The sequence below is a fragment of the Musa acuminata genome, chromosome BXJ1-4, assembly GCF_036884655.1.
Source record: "Musa acuminata AAA Group cultivar baxijiao chromosome BXJ1-4, Cavendish_Baxijiao_AAA, whole genome shotgun sequence".
NCBI lineage: Eukaryota > Viridiplantae > Streptophyta > Magnoliopsida > Zingiberales > Musaceae > Musa > Musa acuminata.
The window spans coordinates 9,357,597-9,375,547 of NC_088330.1; the positions used below are offsets into that span (position 1 = coordinate 9,357,597).

Sequence of the window (17,951 nt, forward strand, 5' to 3'; positions counted from 1 at the left end):
CGATAAGACTGATGTTAAAGGCATACTCAATCTCAAGTAAACACAACACTCTAGTGAGAATCAAAAGAAAAAAATTGGATAAAATACCATAATTGAGAAGCTCATAGGAGAATGATGAAATATTCATCAAATCATAAAAACTTTTATAAATATCCTTTCATATTGATGTGATAGTAATGATTTATTTAAACTACACATCCACATGTTGAATCTTGATTGGTCAAAATATTGACTTTACACCTATCATAAAATATTATTGATTGTTTTTTTAGATGAAGTGATAAAAGTATTCATCAATGTTTCTCTTGCTTGTGTTTTGCTACATGACAAACAAGGTGTTGGCTGTACACCCAAGAATATGAAACACGGGGTCTGTGTCTCTGGTCTCTGGTCCCTCAACATTACATACATGATTGATAAGTATCACCCACCCAGTATCATAGAATAATACCAAGCAGACACATCTTCCCATAGGCCCTATCACCCATCCCACACCATATATATATATATATATATATATATATATATATATATATATATATATATATATATATACTACTCAGCACACAGTCCACAGGCCATGCCACTTTCCCTTGGGAATTGAAACCTGTAAATATGCACTGTGCTACCTGATGAAAGATGCCTTCAATTGTTCTTCTCATCAACTAGCAAAGTGTTGCAAAGATCTGAGACTCCACAGGAGTTGGGCGGTGAGCAAAAGGAGAAGACATGTCTGCAACGTTGCTGAGGTAGGAACAGCATGCAAGTTCCCATCACATCATTCCCCAGACTAAGAAAGTTAGGTGACCGACTGCATGTCATCAGCCTTTCGCCCAGGGAATATCCTTAGGTTTGAAGCTTTGGTATGGGTGATGACACGGCCATTTGTTTTGCGTGCCAAGGTAGGAGAGATGTGGACAGGTAGAGGAGTAGGCAGCTGGTAGCGGAGAGAGAGAGAGAGAGAGAGAGAGAGCTAAGTGTACTTGTTTATGGGTTTCGTAGGATATGATTAATGGATAATAATTGATGATCAAGTTGGAGTAAAGATGGAATTATTTGGTGCAGCTTTTAGGCTCACTCAAAGTGTTGCCATCTTTCCCGCTGCAAAAGGCAGATCGATCCATGTCCTACGATCAATCACAAAATGATTGTTGAAGGCATCCATGATGAGCTCCTGCTGGAGGTCTTGGGCGGAGGAGTAGGCTCTTCACGTCGTACAGCCTTACTATCTCGGGATAGCGACGCAACGATGGGGATTCGAGATAAAGTTTGTGAGGACAATGATGCCCTGCCACCTTGAATTCACATCTCAATCAGTGTCTCTTTGTACTGAGAGAGAGGGAGAGAGAGAGAGAGAGAGAGAGAGAGGTGGACTTTCATGGTGAACTACAACTCTCAAGTGAGTGCTGTATTCTGTGGGAAGTCCCCTATGCTTCTGCCTTCTTAAGCCTCGCGAGTGACTCTACATGTGATCAACATCTTCTGAAGATGAACGAGAGAGAGAGAGAGAGAGATGAAGCAGTACGTTTCGTCGCCCTAGACTGCTCATGTGGACCAGTGTGTTGTATAGGTAGGACAGCATTAGGGGCCGACATGTGTGAAATCTCGGTAAGCTCACTCGACAACCCTTACAGTGGTCAGCAATGAGAATTTGCCAGCTATTATTTCTGTCTCCATTTATTATTTTCATATTTCCAATATTGCGCTAATTGTTTTTCCTCAGAAATATATTGTTTTGGGTAATGATGCAATATTTGAAACGCTAAATCCATTATTTTTTTCTTATTTTTAGAAAAAAAATCATCATTTAAAATCTTCAATCCTTACTAAGTGGATTTAATGCATCATTATTAGATGAATATTATAGATATAACATTTACAACGAATGGGGCCCTCTTCGATTTTGACCTAAATAGCACTTTTACAGTTGACCCTGAGAAACTAGAGGATCTAATCAGAGTTGACTCTCACAGAGGAATTAAATTCTGATGCTGGGTGTGATGTCCCAACCACTTTCTCATCTCTCTCATTCTCTGCTCATAAGTTTCTTCTCCGTTTTGTCTAACTCAAGAACCAAAGAGTGGGAGGAGGAGGCCACTCTGATGCACATCATGTCACTCACCACAGAGTCAACGTTGACTTTCATACTTCCTTCTCTAAGTCAAATCATAGTCTTTCATACTACTTTCACAAGAAGCTAATCCAAAATACTCCATTAAATGTTAAAAAAAGAAGAAAAACCAAGTCACTAGCCCACCATTTCATTCTTTTTTGTACCTCTTAAAATTAGGAAATTGTGAGGGAGACAAAATGCTGGTCTGTACTCTCCCTCCTCCTCCCCACTGCTTCCCAACATAAGAGAACCCCTCTCTCTCTCTCTCTCTCTCTCTCTCTCTCTCTTAATCACTCATGCAGACACAATTTTCTTTTCTTCATTTTCTTCTGGTTAATTGTTATCCCCACTGCCCCCATCCATGTCTACCTTGTAAAGCACACTAGAGAGCCAGAGCTGAAGGGAAAAGCCAATCAATCACCAGAGAGAGAGAGAGCGAGAGAGAGAGAGAGAGAATGATTGAGAGAATAAGAGGAACATCAAATCATGCAACAAAAATTGCAGAGATTGGCAGCACACTGGGAGTAGTAGTCCGAATAAAGACAGGAATAAAGGAACCCAACCATAATCTCATCTCTTGTTTCCGTTGTGCAGATGATTGCAATCCTCGTGACCACGGAATCAATCAGCAGTCGTCGCCTCGTCCCCACACCCAAAAGCCAGCCCCGGTAAAAAGCCTGCGGTGGTTGGCTTCAAGCACCTCTACTCACCACCACCACCACCTTTCCACCTAAATGTGAGAGCACTGTCACCGGATCCCCATGCAGGTGGATGTTCCTACTGTTGTCCTCTTCGCCTTGGCCTCCTCTGCCTCGCTCATTCTCTTTATAAGCTTTCATTTCACCCACTCCATGCTCTGTAACAGGTTTCTCTGTAGTAGAACCACCAATCATTGCTGCCCTTTCTACTTCGGCTCATCATACACATCAAATAGCTGCAGCAACAGGCCACCTAAAATGCTACAAGAATGGACTTTGGTGGTCATTTATCGGTGGTGGTCCTGTGCAGAAACGAGAGCGGCAGACGGCGAAATAGCCACTCCCTCATCTTTTGTATATGCATGCATGTATACAAATACCATCATTTTGGAAGAAGAAGAAGAAGAAGAAGCAGGGAGACGAGAATTGGGGTGACACAGGCAAAGGAGACATGGCTTGTCTCGTAGCAGCTGGAATCATACGGTCCACATAGATTCTACGCTCCTTGCCTGAGGTGGCAGCGGCCCCACCGCCTCACGCTGAACGAAGTGGGCCCAACCCATGTGGGTTAGTCTGCTCGGGGGAACAGCGAGATGTGGGGCCCTCCTCGGCCGGCTGGTCGGCTCCAATCGACGAATTGGCTCCGTTCTGCTTTTGTGATCCGAACCCGAAACCCGATCCGGTTCGGGTCGACGAGTCCCCGCTTCCAAGTTATCGCAGGTTCATAAGGTGAATAAGGTTTACATACTCCGAATTATTAGATGTTTAAGAATATAAATGTGTAAATCTTGTCTCATCTTCATCTACAAACTTAAGATTGTGGATGAAGTAATAATGATGATAATTATTTACTATAAAACTATAACCATGCAATTCAATTTCATCATTTCTAATTTGATCACATAAGATGTCACTCCAAGCCACAATTTGGACCAACTCAATCAATTTTTGGGCTGATCTCACATGTAACATATTAGCCATGATGAGCCCACTAAAACCATAACGTAGGCCGAGAAACATAGAATTCATCAATGGTCTTTCTTTTCCAAATCCTTCAGAGTTTGGTGTTACTTCTATTAGTCATCATTTAACACCGTCAATCTCACATAATGAAACCCTAATATGTCGAAGATAAGATCCTTGATAGCATGGCCTCCACAGAGATTGAAGTTAGATGAGAACGAACTTAGGATCTGACACAATTCGTGGGTTGAACGACAGCATTGAAGAACCAGAAACGAATCATTTATAGCATCGTATTGACGTAAGAAAATGGCAATATAAGTTTGATTTCAGTTGGTCTGCTGTTTGATTACAGCTTATTCACAGCAACCAAGTCAAAAGAATCAATCAAACAACAACACGGCACAATTTGCTCCACACAAGAAGAAGAAGAAGACAATGATGTACAGTGGATATCAGTTGGTGGCGCTGCAGATCTTTCTGACCTCCCCAGCTGAGCCGATGAGAGGGCTGATATCCCCCATCTTCACCATGGCATCAGCGAAGTCCGACAAGAAAGCAGCCTGATCCTTACTGTAAAGCCTGACGATGTCGTCGGTCGGCCCACCGTTGAAGAGGACCTGGTCGGAGTGCAGCAGGCCCTTGTTGGTGAGGAGGTTCTTGTAGTAGTTGTTGTCGAAGGAGTTGGGTGTCACCAGGTCAAGAGGCGCCAAGGTGTTGTTGCCGACAGCCGTCGATGGACACCTACGGCTTCGCGTTTTGGCGAAGCCGGAGTCGATGTTTGTTTCGCCGTAGATCCTTCCTCGGAAAGTGACACAACGAGCCTGCCCAATGGTGTGTGCACCTGAAACGATACGTAGTGTTCAGCTTAATTACATTTCGATTATATATATATATATATATATATATATATATATATATATATATATATATATATATATATATATATATATGGTCACAGAATTAAGCTTCGATTTACCTGAGAGGGCAACCATATCTTTGACGCTGAGTCCTTGTCGATCGAATAGTGAAATGAGTTTGTCGAGGTCGTCGACGGTGGCTATCGGCAAGTTTTGCTCCGCCAGATCTTTGTTAGCGGCGGTTGAGTCCCTTCTTCCGAGCTTCACCGTCCATGTCGGGCCACCCACCTGTTATCAAGTTATATTAGATTGGAAGAGGAGCAGCAGCTCGGTGCACAGAGCATCCGTTGATAGGAAAACGTCCAATTGTAGAGTGTTAACCTCATTCAAAAACATTATATATATCTTATCGATTATTGAAAACACAGGACTTACATATACTGAGGAATCCCGAGCTGCGACTGCTAGAATATCAGCACAAGAAACTACTCCCGGACACACCTCCTCCACCGCGGCTTTGATGCTATCAATGACTTCATATCCTCTGGCTGATTGGAAGTTCTGTAGGGCCTTTTGCTCGCTTATAATGCCTTTGCCATCTTTCAGCAAGAGCGAAGCATCACATCCCTGATACATGCATCAGTATCAGCATCAGCATCAAACCCTTGTACTTGGTTTTAGCAAGTTCGCCGGGAAATGTATCCTACGCATTCTTTACCTGAACAAAGCAATCATGGAAATGGAGGCGGATGATGGATGCCGCCATGCGTCTCTCTCTTGCGATCGCAGACCTTACCGCGGTCCTAATGGTGGAGAGTGCTTGTGGGCAGGAATTGGCGTAATATTTGGGTGTCAGATGCGCTTCACAGGACACCATCGCCAGGAACAGCAGCATGGAAGCTAAGTTAAACCTGGAAACTGCAGAACGACTCATATTTGTTTGTGTAGTGGCTAGCGTGTGTCTATGGCTTTGCTGAAGGAATGATTGAGCACCTTCTGGGTGAAGGAAACAAGGAGGAAGAGATGGGTAAGAAGAATATTTTGTTACTTGGGATGACAGGGTAGGGGGGGCAATTTATAGCTCGCAAAGCTCGGAGCAAGAGGAAGTTCTCTGCACTCAACCACAGTTGGATCAGGCGATTTCGTCCCACGCGCTGTTGCCGCTTCAAAGTTTTCTGCAGCTTCTCTGCAATGAAATGGTCTTCCAAAACTCGGTCGAGAGCTTCTTCTCGACAGCTTCCGGTCCAGCGAGGTTGGTATTTGGTAAGAACATTAATAGCACATGGATGTAACAGAGCGGTCGTGGGTTCCCAGCGGCATGGAGTGAGCGATCACCGTTCATCGACATGGTGGGATAGTCCCAATTTGACATGGTCTTTTAGTGATGTGCTGACCTTTTGTTCGCAACTGTGGGAAAGATGAGCTGTGGAAAGCGCTGCTTGTCGTTGACAATTCGTTATTCACATGCCTGACATAGCGAATTTGACCCTCGTCGAAATTTCAGACGCCATTATATTCTTCTTGATTATTTAATTATAGCATGGTAATTCATATAATAATCAAGATTTCAATAGAAATATATTATTTTCTGGTAGGAAGTAATGAACAAGTGTTTTGCTCCTTTTTCATTTGTTTATGCCTCCAACTTAATCTTTTTTTTAGCTTTTAAACTGATTATTAGATTTATCAATGAATATATATAATAAATATTTTAATAATTAGCATTATATTTTGGTTAAATTCAACAAAAAAAATCTCAAATGTTTAACTTTTTTCATATAACATCTATTTTTATTTTATTCGGTCATCTTTTATTTTTTTAAACGATAATATTACCCCTGTATTTCATCATGATCACCTTACGTTATGGATTGTTATAGTCGTCTTTTCAAAATTATCCTTATAGTGATATTGTCTATCTCTCTCATCCCATTAACTCCCATATGATTGGGACAAATTAAAAAAAAGTAAGAAGAGCGAGATCTTGTAGGCTATGATTTCCATCCTAATAAGAATCGTTTATATGACAAATTAAGATATCGGTCAAAACAATGATAATATCATCATAGTGGTTATTCGTGAATGATAGTGAAAATAACTATGATGACCTCTAGTGTAGCTAGACAAACAGAGATAACTATGGAAAGACATAAGAGTAATATCATGTTTAAAAAAACAATAGATGCTTTGTAAGAATAAAAAAATCTTTTATGAAAAAAATATAAATTAAGGTTTTTTAATAACTTTATCCTTGTATATTCATATGATTTCTGTTTGTAATATAAATTGTATCATAATGATGTCATATTCTTATCATTTATCAAAATGGGTTGCTTCGGAGAAAAAAAATAAACAAAAGGAGGGCCCTTTTCATGGGAAAATCCCTTCTTAAGATACTTTATACACTCTTAATATGAAACCTTGTCTTCCTCGTTGCCTCGTACGTTATGTTGGATTCTTTCCTATTGAAGATTTGATTATTATTATATGGACTTATATGTTATAATTAAACAAGTAGAAGAATCCAGCGGAGTTAGAGAAATTTAAAAGGGTCAAATCGGCAATCTAAGAATATACAAGTTTGCTGCAATAAACTTAATTTGTGACCAATGTCAATGCCACGCAGCCGATTTCCAACTCATTTTGGTCACCTTTCCGGACAGAAAGTCAATTTGCTATTTGATTACGTCATTGGTAGACAATGTCAAATTGGGACTATCCCACTAAGCCACACCCACTAAAACGCATATTAACCGTCCATCATGTTGATGGACGGTGATCCCGCACCTCATGCAGAAGGGAACCGAGGGTCGCTTTGTTGTGTCCGTGTGCTATTAATGTTCTCACACAACAGCAACTCGCAGGACGGAAGATGGAAGAAGCTGTCGAGAAGAAGCTCTCGACCAAGTTTTGGAAGACCATTTCATTGCAGAGAAGCTGCAGAAAACTTTGAAGCGGCTACAGCGCGTGGGACGAAATCGCCAGATCCAACTGTGGTTGAGTGCAGAGAACTTCCTCTCGCTCCGAGCTTTGGGAGCTATAAATTGCCCCCCCTACCCTGTCGTCCCAAGTAACAAAACATTCTTCTTACCCATCTCTTCCTCCTTGTTTCCATCACCCAGAAGGTGGTCAATCATTCCTTCAGCAAAGCCAAAGACACACGCTAGCCACTACACAAACAAATATGAGTCGTTCTGCAGTTTCCAGGTTTAACTTAGCTTCCATGCTGCTGTTCCTGGCGATGGTGTCCTGTGAAGCGCATCTGACACCCAAATATTACGCCAATTCCTGCCCACAAGCACTCTCCACCATTAGGACCGCGGTAAGGTCTGCGATCGCAAGAGAGAGACGCATGGCGGCATCCATCATCCGCCTCCATTTCCATGATTGCTTTGTTCAGGTAAAGAATGCGTAGGATACATTTCCCGGCGAACTTGCTAAAACCAAGTACAAGGGTTTGATGCTGATGCTGATACTGATGCATGTATCAGGGATGTGATGCGTCGCTCTTGCTGAAAGATGGCAAAGGCATTATAAGCGAGCAAAAGGCCCTACAGAACTTCCAATCAGCCAGAGGATATGAAGTCATTGATAGCATCAAAGCCGCGGTGGAGGAGGTGTGTCCGGGAGTAGTTTCTTGTGCTGATATTCTAGCAGTCGCAGCTCGGGATTCCTCAGCATATGTAAGTCCTGTGTTTTCATTAATCGATAAGATATATATAATGTTTTTGAATGAGGTTAACACTGTACAATTGGACGTTTTCCTATCAACGGATGCTCTGTGCACCGAGCTGCTGCTCCTCTTTCAATCTAATATAACTTGATGACAGGTGGGTGGCCCGACATGGACGGTCAAGCTCGGAAGAAGGGACTCAACCGCCGCTAACAAAGATCTGGCGGAGCAAAACTTGCCGATAGCCACCGTCGACGACCTCGACAAACTCATTTCGCTATTCGATCGACAAGGACTCAGCGTCAAAGACATGGTTGCCCTCTCAGGTAAATCGAAGCTTAATTCTGTGACCATATATATATATATATATATAATCGAAATGTAATTAAGCTGAACACTGCGTATCGTTTCAGGTGCACACACCATTGGGCAGGCTCGTTGTGTCACTTTCCGAGGAAGGATCTACGGCGAAACAAACATCGACTCCGGCTTCGCCAAAACACGAAGCCGTAGGTGTCCATCGACGGCTGTCGGCAACAACACCTTGGCGCCCCTTGACCTGGTGACGCCCAACTCCTTCGACAACAACTACTACAAGAACCTCCTCACCAACAAGGGCCTGCTGCACTCCGACCAGGTCCTCTTCAACGGTGGGCCGACCGACGACATCGTCAGGCTTTACAGTAAGGATCAGGCTGCTTTCTTGTCGGACTTCGCGGATGCCATGGTGAAGATGGGGGATATCAGACCTCTCATCGGCTCAGCTGGGGAGGTCAGAAAGATCTGCAGCGCCACCAACTGATATCCACAGTGCATCATTTTCTTCTTCTTCTTCTTGTGTGGAGCAAATTGTGCCGTGTTGTTGTTTGATCGATTCTTTTGACTTTGTTGCTTTGAATAAGCTGTAAGCTGCAAGTAGCATGGAGCTAATGGCGGATGGAACAGAGACCTGTTGAATTCAAACATTTAATTGGGACTTACATTAATTAGATGCTATGTTACAATCTACTTTTGGTGATGCCACTTTAACCTACGTTACATCAATAATTTATGGAAGAAAGCATTCACCACCATAATATTATCCCAAAAATATGTAATTTTTGTCTATTTTATTTTAGTTCATAGAGCCTGTCAATTAAAAATATAAAATAATAAAATAATGGGTGTAATTACAGGGAATAAAAGGGATTTTATCACATAAAACCTCACAACTTGGGGTTTTTCCTATTAAATTATCCAAATATTTTTAGGACCATTTGATCTTTAAGATAAAAAAAATAATCTTGATGATTTTAAAGAAAAATACCCTCTATTTTAAATGCATTATTTTTATTTATCTTCTTATTTTTAAGTTCAAACTATATTAAATATATGAATATTTTTTATAAAATTTAGGAATTTTTAATTATGTCCTTATATCAGGAGAGTTAGTGAAACTCCAATTAATTTACAAGCATACTATTAGTAATCCTAAAAGAACAAAAATATAACTTTACTATTTGCAATCTATTTCAAATAGAAATTTTTAATTACAACCTTACGCTATCCAACATTATCTAACATTACTAGATGTCTTTTGACATTACTAGATGGATTATATTATCATTCAACATTATCTAATGCTACTTTTGATGTTGCTCGTTGCTACTCATTAAAAGATAAAAAGAAGAAAAAATAAAAAAATATTTATATTTATTTATAATGAGATATTTTTTAAATGCTAATTTTATTTAAAGCAAGTTTGTAAATAATAAAAGAGGATTACCAATAGAAATCCTCCTAATTTAAGTTTATAAATATTTAATAAAATAGAAATTGGTTGACCACCAAATTTATCGAAGAAAACAAAAAAGAATTATTGATAAATTCTTAAATAAAAATAACTCAATTTTAGCCGCTACCTTATCGACCTCATCCTCGCACTCCAAAACCCTCTCTCTCTCTCTCTCTCTCTCTCTCTCTCTCTCTCATGTCGAAACCTCTGAAAGGAGAGTGAGAAGAGAGCCGGAAAAGAAAACTAAAATGGCGCTTTCCTCCTCTCGCTCTTGCCTTCCAAATCCCGTCAGATTCTATCGCCCAATTCCCAATTCCTGCCTCTCTCTCTCCATCCCAATCCCAACACCATTCTTCCCCTCTCTGATCTCCAAGCCCGTCTCGATTCCCACCGGATTAGCCCTGGTCCATGTAAAGGCCTCGTCTTTCGCGGTCTCCGAGACCACCGACTTCGGCGCCACCATGGACGACATTGGCGGCGGCGAAGAGGATGAGGACCTTGTCGGATCGCCGTGGGAAGGGGCGGTGGTGTACCGGCGGGACCCATCGGTATCCCACGTGGAGTACTGCACCACCCTCGAGCGGCTGGGGCTCGGGAAGCTCTCCGGTGGAGTGTCCCGGTCCCGTGCCGCCGCTATGGGGATCCGGCTGCCGGTTAGGCGGGCAAAAGATTCAGCCTTTGGCGACGACGAGACGCCGGTGCTCATCTCGCTGGATATCACCAGGAGGAAGCGGAGGCTGAAGCTGGATGGGATCCTGCGGACTGTAATCACGCTCCGCTGCAACAGGTGCGAGTATCTTTCTTTTATCTTGGTAAAAGATGGTGCCTTTTCTTTTCACCTCTTATCCCCTTTCTGGACATAATTTTGCTTTTGTTGAATATTGATTGCTATGTGGTCATTTTTCAAAGCTAAAACAAACTGGAATGAATTGGTAGTTCAGCTTATACAGAATTTGGGGGGATTGAATTGTAGGCATGATTGTTTCTTTCTTGAAGAACTTGATGAGTGGTCATTTTTTGCTTATTGTGTTTCACTGGAAATTAATTCCTCTTGCGAGCATATTGCCATTGGCATTATGGTGATCCTTTTCACCAATTTTAGGCTCTTTATAGTCAGCATTACTTGTTATGGCTGTACTATCTCTTCTCTAGCAAATTGATGTGCAAGTGTCTTAAAATGTTAAATTTTCTCAGAATTATTCAGGTCAAAAGTCAATTATCAAAGGACTTTCTGATTCTTTGCTTATTAATATTTGAATTTTAATTTTCCATTTCATAGAAGTTGTCAGTTCTATTACTGGGAAATCGATAGGTATCAAGTTCCACTCAACAGTTTTCTTCTTCAATCAGCTATCCATCATTTTTGCAACTTAGGCAGAAAATAAATTTCTCAATTTTATGATAACTATTGCTTCGGTATAGTTCTTCGAAATATCTTTTTTTAGTGTTGTTGTCTTTCTCGCCATTCTCACAATGTGGAGGGTGCATCACTTGTCGGTACAACAACAACAAAACCATAAGTCCCAACCATCTGGGGTTGGATACATAAATTTTTACCATCATTGAGATATGTCAAAAATCATATTATTAGTTAAGTTAGGAATATTTAAATCTTTATTTATAATTTCTAATATGATTATAGCAAACAGCAGTGTTTAAATCTTTTTTTTAAAGCCATATGACAAGACAGTGGTCCTCCTAAATATATGATCTAGTATGGCTATAGCAAACAGCAGTAATATTAGTTTTGGAACACAAAAATGCCCATTTGGTTATATCGGTCTTCGAAAATTGAATAGAAGATACAAAAGGGGAAGTGAGAGAATTTATCAAGACATGTAGAACAGGTGAAGAGGATGGAGAAATAAGGTTTAGAATAAAAGATATGATCTATTAAATGAATACAAGCAAGAACTCTCCACACTGACCCTCTTTTGGCTTGGCATGGCTAGAGCCTCATGCACGGAGTGTCTATTTTTTCATTGGTTGAGAGTTTGTATGATAACCTCATGCATCACCATTGATGCAGTTTTGGGCTTGTTTCAGCTCATTCTCATTCCCGATTTTTCTGAGCTCTTTCACCCACCCTCAATGCTTTTCACGAGTACATACTTAATAAAACTGTCCATTTCCATTTTCAAGTTTTGGAGAGACTTCATTTTGATTCTCTCTCCTGTTTCTTTTGGTGTCAAATGTGTACAATTTCAACTCTGTGATCATCAACTTGTGTTGAGATAGCAAGAACTAGCTGAACATTTGTCTCATTCTTCTTTTCCCTATCTGTGAAGTTTCTAATTTATGTTGAGCACTTAATACAATCCGAGAATTAAATATTTCTAATTTATGTTAAGTATTTAATACAATCCTATAATTTAAAGTATCCTTGTTGTGTGTTTTTTTTGGCTCTTTTCCTGATATTCTATTTTCTGCTTTGTTTTTGATGGTTATGTAAGATAATTTCCATTTCAATTCTTTCCCCAGGTGCGCTGAACCGGCAGCTGAATGTGTATTCTCAAACTTTGGTCTTTTGCTTACCGAGGAACCTATTGAAGAATCTGATGAAATAAACATGGGAACTTTATTTGGACAAGATAGACACAGCAGCTCTTCTGGAAGTGATAATGAGATGGATGGCGAGGATGCCATCGACTTGGATGACCGACTCCACTTTCCAGCCGAAGAAAAGGAAATCGACATCTCCAAACACATACGAGACATCATCCACGTAGAGATCACAATAAATGCAGTCTGCGAAGCGAGTTGCAAAGGTCTGTGCCTGAGATGCGGCACAAATCTGAACAAGAGCAGTTGCAAATGCAGCAAAGATGCCGTGGAGGATAAGTTGAACGTGTACGGGCCACTCAAGGGTTTAAGGAAGCAAATGCAGAAAACATGATAGATTTTCTGATCCAACTTATTTAGATGGCACAGATTTAGTGTCTGGTGCAAAGCCTAGTAGTATTTGTATCTACATAAAGCAATTTGTTTACATCAGTTTCTCGTACAGTGAGTTTCAAGCTAAAGTTAATGTGATAGGAGAACAGGAAGACTTGATGTAACCTATAAACAAGCCAAGCACAAATGAAAGGATCTTCGTTTCTGTTTGCATTAAATGTTTAATATTATACAGAAAGACAAGAAATCACGCAACAAACTTAAATAATTTTAAATAGAATGTCTTAGGTGCATGAGATTCCCACTACTGTGAGATATGGAGAGGACCAATGTACATATGATTTTATTCATGATTTAAATCCTGAACTCTGGGATCATAAAAGAACAATCTTATTATTATACGAAAGATCATAAATTTGAATAGTTTTAATCACATAAGAGTCACTGTGAAACATTGTTGAAACTCAGTTCAGGCTGAGATAGAAGAGGAGAAAACCTAATATGGTCGACGAAAAGACAAAAACAAAAACAAGAACAAACTAATAAGATTTGACCGTCTCGATTGAAATAGTATAGTTATTTCTTCTACAGACACTAGAAACATAAACACCAGAAATGGCCCTTATTGTTCATCATGGCATTTCTCAGATGAGTTCCTACTCACCGTGGTACACATCAATCACCCGTAAACAAAAAGATGTAATCAATACAAGTGCACATAAATATTTGGAGAAGCCGTAGGTTGAGAACAATCAGTAGCAGGGAGTTGCTGGTGCCATGGCAGAGATCGACATTAAGCCAAGACTTCAAACTGTCAATTCTGTCCTTGAAACAAGGATACCATCAGTATCTGCATAAAGCCATTCGCCATCACAGATCCTTGTTCCTGCAACATTTATCGCAGCATGCTTCTCACCTATCCCCTTTTTGTTAGCCTTCATCGGATGAGAAGCCAAAGCTCGTACACCGATATCACAGCCATTGATCTCATCAACATCCCTGATGCAGCCATTGACAACTATACCAGCCCACCCGTTGTTCTGAGCTTGTTGAACTGGATTTCCACCTAGTATCGCACAGCGCATGCTTCCACCCCCATCGACAACCAAAACTCTGCCGTTACCCTTCTCCTCCAGGAATTCACGCACAAGAACATTGTCCTCGAAGACCTTGAGAGTCACAATTGGGCCAGAGAAAACCTGTCTGCGCCCGTATATTTGGAAGATTGGGTGTAGCGCACGAAGCTCACCACTGAGGATTAGGTGAGGGTTAGCATCGCAAACTTCAGCAGTTGCCAATTGCAAAGCAGCCATCGCCCTTCAGCAAACATAGATTTGGAAGAAAGTTCAAATATGATCAGCAAAGTAGATATGGTAGTTTTGATGAGCAATAGGAACCAATGAAAATGTGAAAAAAGAACAGTATAAAAGCATTCTGAGATTGGCATAAACAGAACCGGTGGAAAGAGTTACCATCCTCTGACAACAACTTACCTATTGATACAAATAAAAGGTATGGAATCAGCTGATTCATATAAGTTATTCTAAGAATAATATTGATATTACGAAATCTGTAACTACACCAAGGTTGAACTAAGCAAAGATGTATTAACAATATAGTTTTAGCATTCCGATTGCATGTTTTGCTACGTTCATTAGTATCTAAGGAGCTATTAGATCACGGTCGACAGTGCAACAGTCATTAGCTCAGTACATGAGGCTTCTCAATAGTAGCTTATAAGGTTTTTTCATTTAGAAGAAGGTTCTCAGTAAACTGGATGTTTATTTAAAAAAGACAAACTGAGTGCACGGGACTGTAGCCAATACGAGGTCTGGGCAGGATAAAAGCATGCAGCCTCACCTCCGTAAGTAATAGAGAGATTATAAGCATGATTATCCAGGACATACAGAACCAATCTCACCATCATACCAGAGTTTATCCTCACTGAATGCCTATTTAGAATACACCAACCAATGGCAATACCCTAGCTAAACTACAAGTTATCAAACAAATTTGTTATTTCACAATTTATTATGTTATATTATATTGCATTATATTCATATGTATCATATATTTGTATTTCACAACTTTTACCATATTCTAATATATTTATCATGTTTTAACATTTTTTTTATAATGCTATATCATGTATATTATTGTCAAAAGAATAAATTCTTTGATTATGTTTCACGCTAACTATAAATTTTGTTTCACAGTCTATCAGTTATGTTATTTATATTTTACGAATATTTAGTTTAATCCTATTATTTTAATTAGATGCTTACATTAATATATAAAAAATGCTTTATGTACACATTTCTTGCTTACTTGTCTCACCTGTCTATCATGTGAACGGACACCATGAGGAGCCTATGTAATGGGACCACTGCTGCTTTTCCATTTACAAGAAGGTAGTTGAGATAATTAATTCATAATCAGATAGCTAAAGCTGTTTTTAATATTTAATCACCCCAAGTTTTAGCATATCCTCTTGTGTACCTACTTTCTAAATGGAGGTAGTAATGGAGCACATCTTGGAGCCACATTCATAGGGCAATGTCAATTGAGTAAGCGTAAACAGAGAGGCTTCTTTCTAGTTACTCCTTTGTTTGGTTTAAGGGCTAACAAGAATGTTATGAGGAATCAGGAACTTTTGCAAGTTTGACCGTGGAGGGAGCTTAGAATCTTCCTAATGTTTTTTATATCTTATCTCCTCTCCTCTTTTGTTTTGTTTTTCTCTTTGTTCTTATTTTGCCTGACAAATAAGGTTTACAGGACAATGCTTGATGGAAAAGGATACAAGAGTTTATCTTGATATGGGGGAAGGCCTATCTCGATCAAAGTTTGCTGATCTTCAGAACCTTGCATCTGATACTAATTTGATGCAAGGTCCCTCCTCACATGAAGATAGGGATCCAATGCTCACAATGATGGCTTATCATGACAAAATCTTGCTCATTTTTATAAGATCTACGACACAAACAATGGGCGGCAATGTAATTAATCTTATAGGTGAGATAAGCCACAAAACATTTTCTTTTATTTACAAGAATCTTCTTTTCTAGATCCATCAAAATTAGTTGTCTTCCCACTTTAGAACCATGTAAGGAGGACATCTTGTTCACACCCACTGCCTCTAGGATTTGACAACTTTTATGATCATATCGACAAAACTGATTGACAAATGGGCACAAGTCAAATTGAGAGAAAATCCAGAGGGAGAGGGAAGTCAGAAGCAGGACAAAACACAAAAGTAATGGAGATACTCATGACCAATTAGCCAATCAAACACCAATTGCTCATAAAATAATCAACACACAATCACTCTTCTTTCATCTAGACCTCTCTAATAAAGAGGCCAAAATTGGCATCTTCAAATATTAGTCAGATATGTAACTTGTAAGAAAGAATTGACAAAAGCAAGGTTCTGAATATCGGAACAGAAGCACAATCACGATACAATACCTTATCAGATTGATACAATTTCATAATACATACCTCATTAACAGAATAAAAATAACTAAATTGCATTATATGTTGGTATGAATATGTAAAATAAGTACATTGATATTACTGGTATACAATCAGGTTGGTATGATATGGTCAGTATACCACAATATTTAAAACCCTGATGGTTCAGAAGATGTTCAACTAACACAACATGTGACATCTATAAAGTTTCGACAATGAAGGGAAAGTACAATATTCAATTAAAATTCGTTCATTGAAATTTTAGAAATGGAACACATTGTGAGCAAAGAAACACTTGCAGGTTTCCAATTCACATTTTGACAGCAAACCATTTAAAGTTGCACGCTGAGGTAACTTACAAAGGGCATCAAAAGCCGTCAACTTGTTCGAGCGTCATTACTTTAGAAAATTTCTGCAAATTAGGGTGTAATAACTTGAAATTCCAAACGTTGACACGCTAATTAAATTGGGATCCCCTTAAATATCCAGATGATAAGCAATATAGGGAAAATGTTTGTCTTTTAAGGAAAAGGACGGCTATGAACAAAGAAAACCCGAACCTTAACCTTCTTCACGAAATCTAAATCCACAAATTCATATTTTGAATCTGCGATCGAAGTTACTAAATCCATTATCCTCTAACTAATCGGAAGCGAATATAGCAATAACTCCAAGTTGCGATTTGTGATGCCACTGCATAATTTGGAATCTTGAAATGGAACCATCAACAGTAAGTATCAGATTCGAGGAGTCATGCAACTAATATGCATTTAAGGATACAATCATCGATACACAACTAAAACGGAATCCTCCATCAACAAAAAGAGAGAGCCCATATCCACAACAATCAGCTAAGAAACACACGAATCAACCGAAATCCAAATTAAGGAACCCTAACCACGAATCGCACGCGAACGACCATCAAGAAACGAGAAAGCATGAACTCAATCATTTGCATAAGAGCGTAAAAAGGAAACAAGAAAAAGAATGATGAAAAGAACAGGATCGAGATGCTTACCGCTCCAGTTCGTGTCCAATCTCAGGGAATCGAGATTTATCCGACGGATCGAGACGACGCTCCGGTTCGTGCGGCGACTCTGGGCTTCGAATCGAAGATGGCAGAAAGCGCAAGAAGGCTACATCACCTTCCCACGCATAAAGCATCAATGAGTACAAGCAACACTTTTCCCAACCCGTTTACTCGTTTGGTACCCACCCATATATTACCTGGCTTTCTATTGGTAAAAAGACTGTCTTACGAGCGGGTCCCAGGAGCCCTCCTCCAACAGTGTTGCTTCTGCAATACACACGAGCAACACTTTTCCTAATTGTTTACTCGTTTCGTCCTTCGCGAATTGTTACCTGACATTTCGTTGGTAGATGGACTGTCAAATGAGCGGGCCCCAGACGGCCTCCTCCTCCAATGGTTCTGCTTGTACACCAAATTGGAGCAATACTTTTCCTAACTGTTTACTGGTTTCGGCGTTCCCCACGGTGTTACCTG

The 17,951-nt window shown here is 39.9% G+C and overlaps 4 protein-coding genes across 4 annotated transcripts; 2 read left to right on the forward strand and 2 right to left on the reverse strand.

Annotated features, from left to right (window-relative positions):
* Nucleotides 1-4,038: 4,038 nt before the first annotated feature.
* LOC135672407 (lignin-forming anionic peroxidase-like) lies at nt 4,039-5,675 on the reverse strand. Its single transcript, XM_065180887.1, has 4 exons — nt 5,353-5,675; nt 5,070-5,261; nt 4,754-4,922; nt 4,039-4,618 (listed from the first exon to the last, which is right to left on the reverse strand). The coding sequence occupies exons 1-4, from the start codon at nt 5,566-5,568 to the stop codon at nt 4,230-4,232; spliced, it is 966 nt and encodes a 321-aa protein (XP_065036959.1). The 5' UTR covers nt 5,569-5,675; the 3' UTR covers nt 4,039-4,229.
* A 2,057-nt stretch (nt 5,676-7,732) lies between these two features.
* On the forward strand, nt 7,733-9,287 carry LOC135672408 (lignin-forming anionic peroxidase-like). Its single transcript, XM_065180888.1, has 4 exons — nt 7,733-8,034; nt 8,126-8,317; nt 8,465-8,633; nt 8,721-9,287. The coding sequence occupies exons 1-4, from the start codon at nt 7,819-7,821 to the stop codon at nt 9,107-9,109; spliced, it is 966 nt and encodes a 321-aa protein (XP_065036960.1). The 5' UTR covers nt 7,733-7,818; the 3' UTR covers nt 9,110-9,287.
* Nucleotides 9,288-10,224: 937 nt separating this feature from the next.
* Nucleotides 10,225-13,181, forward strand: LOC135646253 (large ribosomal RNA subunit accumulation protein YCED homolog 1, chloroplastic-like). The gene is made up of 2 exons (XM_065165599.1): nt 10,225-10,868; nt 12,563-13,181. The coding sequence occupies exons 1-2, from the start codon at nt 10,330-10,332 to the stop codon at nt 12,975-12,977; spliced, it is 954 nt and encodes a 317-aa protein (XP_065021671.1). The 5' UTR covers nt 10,225-10,329; the 3' UTR covers nt 12,978-13,181.
* A 332-nt stretch (nt 13,182-13,513) lies between these two features.
* LOC103981225 (putative 4-hydroxy-4-methyl-2-oxoglutarate aldolase 2) lies at nt 13,514-17,594 on the reverse strand. The gene is made up of 2 exons (XM_009397875.3): nt 17,466-17,594; nt 13,514-14,293 (listed from the first exon to the last, which is right to left on the reverse strand). Exon 2 carries the CDS (start codon nt 14,287-14,289, stop codon nt 13,783-13,785), a length of 507 nt encoding a protein of 168 aa, XP_009396150.1. The 5' UTR covers nt 14,290-14,293; nt 17,466-17,594; the 3' UTR covers nt 13,514-13,782.
* Nucleotides 17,595-17,951: the final 357 nt, after the last annotated feature.

What these genes read in the sequence shown, in the direction of transcription:
- LOC135672407 (XM_065180887.1), bottom strand. Translation starts at nt 5,568, where the DNA reads ATGAGTCGTTCTGCAGTTTCCAGGTTTAACTTAGCTTCCATGCTGCTG. An exon ending in TCCATGATTGCTTTGTTCAG is followed by an intron (nt 5,262 to 5,352) that starts GTAAAGAATGCG and finishes TGCATGTATCAG; the next exon opens with GGATGTGATGCTTCGCTCTT. An exon ending in CTCGGGATTCCTCAGTATAT is followed by an intron (nt 4,923 to 5,069) that starts GTAAGTCCTGTG and finishes ACTTGATAACAG; the next exon opens with GTGGGTGGCCCGACATGGAC.
- LOC135672408 (XM_065180888.1), top strand. Translation starts at nt 7,819, where the DNA reads ATGAGTCGTTCTGCAGTTTCCAGGTTTAACTTAGCTTCCATGCTGCTG. An exon ending in CTCGGGATTCCTCAGCATAT is followed by an intron (nt 8,318 to 8,464) that starts GTAAGTCCTGTG and finishes ACTTGATGACAG; the next exon opens with GTGGGTGGCCCGACATGGAC. An exon ending in AGACATGGTTGCCCTCTCAG is followed by an intron (nt 8,634 to 8,720) that starts GTAAATCGAAGC and finishes GTATCGTTTCAG; the next exon opens with GTGCACACACCATTGGGCAG.
- LOC135646253 (XM_065165599.1), top strand. Translation starts at nt 10,330, where the DNA reads ATGGCGCTTTCCTCCTCTCGCTCTTGCCTTCCAAATCCCGTCAGATTC. An exon ending in ATCACGCTCCGCTGCAACAG is followed by an intron (nt 10,869 to 12,562) that starts GTGCGAGTATCT and finishes TTCTTTCCCCAG; the next exon opens with GTGCGCTGAACCGGCAGCTG.
- LOC103981225 (XM_009397875.3), bottom strand. Translation starts at nt 14,289, where the DNA reads ATGGCTGCTTTGCAATTGGCAACTGCTGAAGTTTGCGATGCTAACCCT.